The following is a 10,000-nucleotide window of genomic DNA, read 5'->3' as shown; positions in this document are numbered from 1 at the left end:
TGCCCTTGCCAAGCCTGTCTGCTGTAAATAAGAGAGAGGGCAACGAGAGAGAACAAAGAGGGAGGGAAAAGAGAGAGGAGAAAGAGAGAGGGAAAAGAGAGAGGAGAAAGAGAGAGGGAAAAGAGAGAGAAAGAAGAGATAGGGAAAAGAGAGAGAAAGAAGAGATAGGGAAAAGAGAGAGGGAAAAGAGAGAGGAGAAAGAGAGAGGGAAAAGCGAGAGGGAAAAGAGAGAGGAGAATGAGAGAGGGAAAAGAGAGAGGAGGAAGATAGAGGAGAAAGAGAGAGGGAAAAGAGAGGGAAACAGGGCAAAAGGGATAGAGAGAAATATGTGTGCTCCTCGGATGTCATGGAGACGGGCTGCTGAGGCTGAGGGATGGTAAGGGATCACACTGAGCGCAGAGACGAAGCCAAGTCTGGGGATACACACCCCCGGGGAGAACACACACACACACACACACACAGACACACAGACACACACACACGCACACAGACACTCACACACACACACACACACACACACACACACACACACACACACACACACACAAACACACGCAACCAAACACCACTTGCCCACACAGACGCAGACATAAATACACTGCACATATGAGGAGGCGAATCAATTGACAATAAAAATAAGCAAGAATAGAATAAAAGAATAAGAGATAAAAAAGACCAAAAGAAAGAAGTCAAGACCAAATAACACAATAACAGGTGTACTATGCTCAAATGCTTTGGTTCTAGTTCAAAGTCTATCTGAGTAGAGTGAGTTACAATAGACCAGTCTGGAAAATATAAAAGCATTGACCACATCACAGTCTACTGAGGAAAGGAAAATCCACCTTTTTGCATTTCTTCTCAGTGAGGCGCTAACTGCAGAATTAATCTCCTTATGACCTTCAGATGAACATTTAGAGAGTCGAAACACACCCAAAGGTTCTTCCCAACAGGAGTTTTGTATGTTGTGATGAAGTTCACTGCTAATGTAAACACTAGCAGCTGGGGAAGCAAAGCTAATCAGCTTCGTCATGTATCTAATGGCCCTTAAGGTGGTCAGAGAGGGTCTGTGTATCATCATGACCAGGACTGACAGGTAGACGTACCAGAGCATCACCTGCAAAGCAGTGATAAGAGATCCCATGCTTTCTGAAAATAAACACACCGATAAACACACACACAAACCTACACACCCACGGACGTTAAATTCACTCACACACTCACACAGTAATCCACTACAAAAACACACCGACATAATCGATATTGCTAGATATCGACCGACTTGTGCACAGACACAGACTCCCATCTCGCACAGAGACAAAATCCATGCCATCAGTCTCACACCACAGCCTGACTCACTACATGCTGCCAGTAACTAGCCACAAAGTACACACACACACACACACACACACACACACACACACACACCCACACACACACACACACACACACAAACTCACATACACACAGGACATGCACTATCACACTCAACCACACACACACACACACACACACACACACACACACACACACACACACACACACACACACACACACACACACACACACACACACACACACACACACACACACACACACACGCAAAAATACAATAGACACCACAAGTGATTTCCTGTTAAACACACACACACACACAAACATATACACACATCCGTCCACAAAGGCAGCTATTTGCCACAGGGTCTACACGCACAGACACATACACACATGCGGTCTGACTAATAATCATTTTCCAAAGTGAGGAACACAGCACACAAACACTGTCTATACACAATGTTATGAGGAAGCAGGGGGATGAGAGTGTGATTAATATTTAATACAGCAAATCTAATTAGCCTCTGGGACCCTCTGACTGTCATAATCTGTCAATCAACCACTGAGATTAAAGGCGGAATCACACACACAGATACACATAGGCACACACACACAGGCACACACAAATATGTATGCAAATATTCACTCTCTTTCTCCCTAATACACACCCGGTCACACACACACACAATTATTAAGATGTGTCAGCAAACATATAAACCTACGCCCAGTATTATTCACTCTCCAAGAATCAATAAAATTCAAATGCACACGCACACACACACACACACACACACACACACACACAGACACACAGACACACGCACACACTCCTACACACACACACACACACACCCTCACACACACAATCACACAGTGAAATGAATGTGCTGGAGCCTTATTATGGAGGCAATAATGAGTGCATTTCCCCCCCGCTTAATTACAGTGAGACATGTGTCCTCCTACTCAGTAAAGTTCACTCGTGACCCTGCTGCTGCTGCTGCCGTCACTACTACACACACACACACACACACATACACACACACACACACACACACACACACACATATTGACATGTATTCAAACACACATACACACACACGCATAGACAAGTGGGTACATACACATATTGACATGTATAGAAACACACACACAGATGTATGTACACATGCATCGTGTGCGGGCACACACACACACACACACACACACACACACACATACACACACACACACACCACACACGCACACGCACACGCACACGCACACGCACACGCACACGCACACGCACACGCACACGCACACACACGCAGCATGTACAGGATGCATTATATCCCACCTCGGCAATGAAGACCACGATGACGCAGTCCTCTTTCTCTGCGGGGCTGAGCTCGGTCATGAGCGAGCTGAGGGTGTCCGTCAGGTACGAGTGCACCTCCCTCTTCACGCTGGGCACGCCCATCACGACCGACACTGCATGACGGACACACACCACAGCCAATCAAAATGAGTTTGTATGAGAGAGAAGCACAGACAGACACACACACACACTCACAGACACACACACGCACACACACACACACACACTCACAGACACTCACATACACACACACACACAGAGGCCAGCAGCTAGAGTGGAGCCAAAATGTTTCAAGACCAATGACTGTGATGAGTGTGACCTTCTGATACATAGAAATTAGGCCGACAATCATCAAAATGACAGGTTACAATTTGCGACAGATTCTTTGCAGTACGTGCTCTGTGGAGTCAGAGCGTGCGTGGTAAACAGTGAGGTCCGCCCTGAGCCCACCCATATGTGGCTAAATGTCTTCTTCTTATTCTTCAGGTCCTTGTGGTTACTTTACTTCTGAAGTGAGCTCACGGTCCCTTTGCTTTTTTCCAGCCCTGGAGTGGAAGTGAGAGCATGGAAACCCCCATCTCTGGAGACATCCCCTCTGGGCATGGTGGCTGCGGGTCTGGATGCCGTGGCTGGTGGGTCTGGATGCGGTGGCTGAGGAGTCTGGATGCGGTGGCTGGGGAGTCTGGATGCGGTGGCTGGGGAGTCTGGATGCGGTGGCTGGGGGGTCTGGATGCGGTGGCTGGGGGGTCTGGATGCGGTGGCTGGTGGGTCTGGATGCGGTGGCTGGGGGGTCTGGATGCGGTGGCTGGTGGGTCTGGATGCGGTGGCTGGGGGGTCTGGGTACGGTGGCTGAGGGGGCCTCCAGCTGAAGATGACTGTCCCATGCGAGCGGCGCTGGCTCACTGTGAGGCGCCGCCACCGAGAGAGAACGAGGCCCCCCCGGTGGGACGGGCCGTTTACGGCTGGCCCATAAAACTGGATTCCAATTACCGCGGCGGGCCGGGGCTAACAGGGACACCTCAGAACCCAGGGCCCAGCGAGGCACTCGTCCCCTCCCAGAGCGGGCCTGCTTGTCTAATCCGTTTAGGGACGTCCAGCACCCCCCATAAACTCTCCGTCAGGAAGCCCTCCAGTTAAGGGCCCCTGCTGGGATCCACCCAGTGTCTGTCTGTCTGGGCCTGCCCTCCTCAGGGGCCGTTACTGCACATGGCTCCCCAGGGAAAGGGCCACTTAGGCTGGATAGGCCACTGAAGAGGCCGGGCATGGAGCCAGGCGGGAGCATTACGAGGGAGGGGAGCCGGGCTATAAGAGGGGAATTAGACGCCTTAAAAAGAGAGATGTAATGAAAAGAGAGAGAGCTCAAGGAGGGAATGGTGGTGAGCGAGGGAGAGAGAGACAGAGACAAAAAAGGAGGGAATGACTGAGCGGTGCAATAATGTCAGGAAGGGAGGATTACGGACCGGAGGATTATGTCATCCCAGACGACAAACGGCTCCATCAATGGAGAAATAAAACCGGTGGAAAACAGAGGGAAGGTATATTAAAGTCACTTCTCCTCAGCGAATCTCTTTCTTACTATTTCTTTCTCTCTCTCGAACGTCTCTCTCCTGCTGTCATTCCTCTCTCGCGTCTCTCTCCTGCAGCCTTCGCTTCTGTTCTTCTTCTGCTCGTTTGTCTATTTCTACTTTTTTTACAACTTTACTTCTGCTTCCCACCATCTCTTTATCCGTCTCCTTATGTTCTTCATTCCCTTGTGGTTCTCTCTGTCCTTCCTCTCCTCTGTTTGCACATTTCTCCCTCTCCTCTCCTCTCCTCTCCTCTCCTCTCCCCCACCCCACCCATCTGTCTCTCCCCATCATACTCACTTCCTCCCTAAACCCATTTTCACGTCTCTCTCTTTCTCCCCCTCACCTAATGACATACACCCCCCCCCTCAAGTTACCTCACATACACACACAGTAACACACACACACACCAACACACACACACACACACACACACACACACACACACACACACACACACACACACCTCCGGTGCGTCCCTGGCCGATGTGCACAGCAGGCTGTAGGCTGCTCTCCTTGGCCAGCAGGTGAGGCAGGTGGTGGAAGATGCTGGGCAGCTGCAGGACATTCTTACTGCTGCTCACGTTCCACAGCTTAAGTTTTGTCTCATCTGAGGAGACACACACACACACACACACATACACGCACACACATATATACACATATTTACAAACACACACACAACAAAGATTCATAAAGCCCAAAGACACAAACCAAACATACAAATAAACATACACACACACACACACACACACACAGAGAAAAGTCTAACAAAACAAATGGACAAATCCATTACAGCTAAACGACAAACAAATGAATGTAGACAAACACCAAATAATCAATTTAAGCCTCAGAAAGCAAACGAAATTCAAACATGGGGTGAAAAAGTGTCTAATCTCTCAAACAGCACAGGCACCAGACCCGTTAATGAAACCAAATAAATAAAAGCCAGTTATAACACCACACGCCGGCCCCCCTGCAACTCAATGTGAGTTTCAATGGGCTGTAAACAACCACTGCATTTTCAATTCGAGAGTTAATTAATTCGATACATCTGAAGTGCTTTGGTAGTTTTCCCAGGCCTTATTATAGGCCTTATTTTAACAGGATTTGTATTTCTATTTAGGTGTCTGACAAGGAAGACAAGTGTGTTATTGAGGGAGTATACTCCGAAGAAACACAAATTTGGTTAAAGTGAGTTCAGGCTCAACAGGAGCTTAGGTGGGATCAGCGTGCTTGGTTAGCAAGCAGTCAGGGTGTCTGTGTGTGTGTGTGTGTGTGTGTGTGTGTGTGTGTGTGTGTGTGTGTATGTGTGTGTGTGTGTGTGTGTGTGTATGTATGTGTGCCTTTGTGCCTGTGTGTGTGCCTGTGCAAGAGTGTGTGTGAACACGTGGGCTTATGCATGTGTACACATGCATTTGCGTGCTTGTATGCGTGTGTGTGTGTGCATGTGTGTGTGAGTGTGTGTGTGCGTGTGTGTGTGCGTGTGTGCGCGTGCGTGTGTGTGTGCGTGTGTGCGCGTGTGTGCGTGTGTGTGTGTGTGTGTTTGGGTGTTTGTGTGTTTGTGTGTTTGTGTGTGTGTGTAATGGACGCTCACCTGACAGGCTACTCCAGGTGCGGTTGATGTCTCGGAGCGCCTGCTTCTCGGCGATGGCCCGCTTGATCTCGTCCAGCACCAGGTTGAGCTCTTTGGAGCGCTTCAGGTTCTCCTGCTCCGCAGAGTGAAGGCGGTCCCTCAGGGCCAGGAACTCCCGCTGGTATACGTCCACCACATCACCTACATCAGGAGAGAGAGGGAGGGAGAGAGAGGGTTTAGAAAGAGGGGGGAGAGAAGGGGACAAAGGAGAGAAAGAGGGGAAAGAGAGGGAAAAACAGACAGAACACTGGTGAGTTTATGTCAGCAGAGGAAACGGAGGGTGTGTTGTGCGAAGGTGCTGACAGAAGACGTGTTGAAGTGACATGACCTCAGCGCTCAGGCGCACACACACTGAAAAACACACTACCTCTTCAACCTAAACTCATGTATTTCTTAACACATCACTTGTTCAAAAAAGAGCTAACACACCTGAAGAAGGAGCACTTGTTAACATTTTAGGCACACAATGAGAAACATTAGACTTTGCTTATTGAGAAGAGCAGACACACACACACACACACACACACACACACACACACACACACACATGCAGTGTTGTGCGAGAGAAGCATAAAGTCCGAGTTTGGCAGACTGTTTAAAAGCTGTGGTGGTTTTTGCGGGGAACGTTCTTCTGCTCAGGCCCATTACCCAGTTTTAACAGGGTAATCAATACCACTCCTCAGCAGACATCTAGCTATCGATCAGATCAGTGATCTCCGCCAGTGAGAAGTGAGGACAGCCAAGCCAAGGACAACATTCGAGACCACGGGAGATAGAGTGGCGAAAGAAACTGCCAAGCAGGCGAGCGGAGTTTCAGAACTTTTGGAAGACGGGTTCTCGTACAGCGATGGGTTTTGTGTTTACCGTCACTCGGCAATTGATTATGATGGGTTTTATGCAGCCGATAAATCTGCTTTTGCTCAGGCGATCTCTTTGAGAGTACTGATGAGGAGGCTGTTTAACTGGCACAATTAGCATTGTACAGGCTCAGGGGCAATCAGGAAATTAAAAATGTATGAGCTGTCTGTGGACAAAGAGAACTTAGCACACTTAGCTAAAATGAACACTCGCGTGGAGCGCTTCCAGAGCCCAGAGTGCTGAGTCGTGTGGGCCTCAGCACAAGTGGATTCAACAGGCTTCAGCGATGCAGCCAAACAGGTGTGCGTGAATTGTGCGTGTGTGTGTATGTGTATGTGTATGTTTATGAATATCCCTGCTTGGGCCAGCACCACCCCCCGTGAGAGTGTGTGTGTGTGTGTGTGTGTGTGTGTGTGTGTGTGTGTGTGTGTGTACGTGTGTGTTTATGTGTATGTGTGTGTGTGTGTGTGTGTGTGTGTGTGTGTGTGTGTGTGTGTGTGTGTATTTTACTGTGGGTCGCTCTGCGCTGAGAGAGCTCAAGACAAAAATACGCAGGTTTGCACTTAAAAGGTTTGATCTATGTCCGTGAATCTTTCTTTCCTACACAACAGATGGCCATATGGTCCACAGATTCAACTCAGTTAGAAGAAGATCAGAAGATTCTCTGACCTCGCCATAGGACAGAGTTCGTAGATGAAAGGTCTCTTGAGACACAAGAGTTACCCCAGTACCAACAGAGCTGAACACCCTGTAGAACAACATGACACCCCCTCTTCATTTCACAACTTCCCCCTTCAACAACATCTAATCAAATCGAAAAGCAAGATAGCACAAATGATTTTTCCAGCTCAGCATTCTGTCTCCAACTCGAGCATCCTGTCTCTCTCCCCCTTCCCCCACTCTCCTGTTGTCACTCCTGAAATGAGATCCAGCGTTGTGAAAGTGTATGTGTGGGGTGTGTATATGATGGTATGTAATGCTGTGTGTGATTGAGTGTAAGCGTGTGAGAGTGCAACTGTGTGTATGTGTGTGTCTGGAATGGGTGTATTTGTGAGAGAGAGAGAGAGAGAGAGAGAGAGTGTGAATGTGTGTGTGTCTGCGCATGCATGTGTGTGTGTGTGTGTGTGTGTGTGTGTGTGTGTGTGTGTGTGTGTGTGTGTGTATATGTGTGAGGTGTGTATATTGTACAGGTGAACTCTGTGTACATGCATGGCTGTCCATGCCTGTCCACACTCTCACCTCTCCCCGAGCAGCTCAGTCGGCTGAGGGCCTTGTTAAAAATGAAGTGCTACGACAAGCATGACGTCTGGCCTGTGATTCGACATCATCCCGCCGACATCCAGAAGCAGCTCAAAGGCACTAACCACTCTCACTGTGATGGGAAGGGCGAGATGAAAGGAGTGTGACTCCTCGAGTGTCTGGGAGCGTTGAACGCATCCATGAAATCACCCCCTTGGCGCTCCGGACGTGATGAAATACCTGCTCAACCACAAAGGGCTTTTTTTACCTCAAGCACCGCAGCGCAGGAGGTGTAGGGAGAGATACAAGACCACAGTTGAGGAGGTGTAGCCATGACAGGCTTCAGTTAAAGTAACACTGAAGCATCAGCAGGATTGACTGTTACAATGTCTCCTGCTTAAAAACTCATAATGTGGATGGACGTTAATGCGCTAGTTTGTGTTCAGGTCATGACTTCGCTGGTTTGTGTTCAGGCCATGACCTTTGTGGCCTAAGGGAGCTTCGGTTAACAGGGGTCACTTTGGGAATGTGTGCCCTCCTCCTCTGTTGAACGTCACACTCTTGAGTCAACTCTGACCCCTCAGTGACATGACAGGAAGTGCAGGGCACTCCCACAAGTCTCACCACACCTGCAGGCGCTGCTGTGTCATGCAAGGTCACACAGGGTCACGCGGAGTACCAGGAGGTGGGTCAGGATTGGCACTTCAGCTCTGCGCGCACGCACACACACACGCACGCACGCGCACGCGCACACACACACACACACACACACACACACACACACACACACACACACACACACACACACACACACACACACACACACACACACACACACACACACACACACTATCAGCCATAATCTTGCATTTACAGGCACATGCCCACTTAGATACACAGACAGACATACAGACAGACATACAGACACACAACCACACACTCACACCCTTCCCTTTTATTTCATCATCTGTAACTTTTTTTTATTCCTTCCCAGACATAACAAGGGAAATCCGTGACATTATTCTACCCACACACACACACCCACACCCACACACACACACACACACACACACACACGAGACACAAATACACTCACAGACACTCCCACACACACCACTGTAGTACAATGACTTCTGCACACTCATTAGTGGGAGGGAGAAGTCCCTTGGTCACAGTCGCTTGGATCAAAAAGAAAGTTAACATCCCAAAATAAATCCCTTGCATGATGAATCTCATGCTGTAGTCATCCTCTAATTAAGGAATTTTTAATTAGCCTCTTGGCACTGTGACTTACTGTCCCGAGAGCTTAATTAACTTAATCAGTCAACATATCCATAATAAATGATGACAAATCTTAATTTTAGGCACCACAAAGTCAATGCACTGTGACAGATGGTGGCGAGGCCACAATGCATTTTAAAATATTAGACACGGATAATGTTACATTACATGATTAATGTTAGCATCTATGATGAAGGCATAGCAAGAGAGATGGTGAATGGGTGCCAGGGAGACTCCCTTTCGCTCTCTCTCGCTCTCTGTGAGTGTGTGTGTGTGTGTGTGTGTGTGTGTGTGTGTGTGTGTGTGTGTGTGTGTGTGTGTGTGTGTGCGTGCGTGCGTGCGTGCATGTGTGTGTGTGTGTGCCTGTGTGTGTATGTGCGTATTTGAACTTCTCAGTATTTGGCACGAAAACACTACCCTGCAAAGCAGCAAATCAGCACACCTCATCCCAGCATGCCAGTCAGTACTAACCACAAGGCTAGACTCCGGTCAGTACCAACAACATGACACAATGTCCATCTCCATGACAACACAAGTCCAGGACACTACTGGGTCCAGTAATAACCTTTTGACCTTAAAAAAACAAAGTGTCAAGTTGAAATAAAGACACAGCCTAATGTGTCACAGTTGAAGGCACATCTGACCACCATGAGAGAGGTTATACACTATCCCTAATGTCACCCTGACGGATCAAAATGAAAGGGTCCAAACACAGGCAGTCATCTGTCAGATCCC

The 10,000-nt window shown here is 48.5% G+C and overlaps 1 protein-coding gene across 2 annotated transcripts in view; it reads right to left on the bottom strand.

Moving 5' to 3' along the window:
* mgat4b (alpha-1,3-mannosyl-glycoprotein 4-beta-N-acetylglucosaminyltransferase B) overlaps positions 1–10,000 on the bottom strand; it is a 112,214-nt gene that overhangs the window by 45,044 nt on the left and 57,170 nt on the right. The window contains exons 2-4 of one of the 2 annotated variants that reach the window (XM_080841342.1): positions 5,849–6,028; positions 4,718–4,861; positions 2,666–2,799 (exon numbers count right to left, since the gene is read on the bottom strand). In XM_080841342.1, the coding sequence (XP_080697468.1) occupies positions 2,666–2,799; positions 4,718–4,861; positions 5,849–6,028 (458 nt within the window). The remainder of the gene's footprint in view (positions 1–2,665; positions 2,800–4,717; positions 4,862–5,848; positions 6,029–10,000) is intronic. The other variant, XM_080841343.1, reaches the window with a different exon arrangement.

This window comes from Sprattus sprattus (genome assembly GCF_963457725.1).
Source record: "Sprattus sprattus genome assembly, chromosome: 6".
Classification (NCBI taxonomy): Eukaryota; Metazoa; Chordata; class Actinopteri; order Clupeiformes; family Clupeidae; genus Sprattus; species Sprattus sprattus.
The sequence above is the reverse complement of the archived record's forward strand: the minus strand, read 5'-3'. Positions and strand labels throughout refer to the sequence as shown.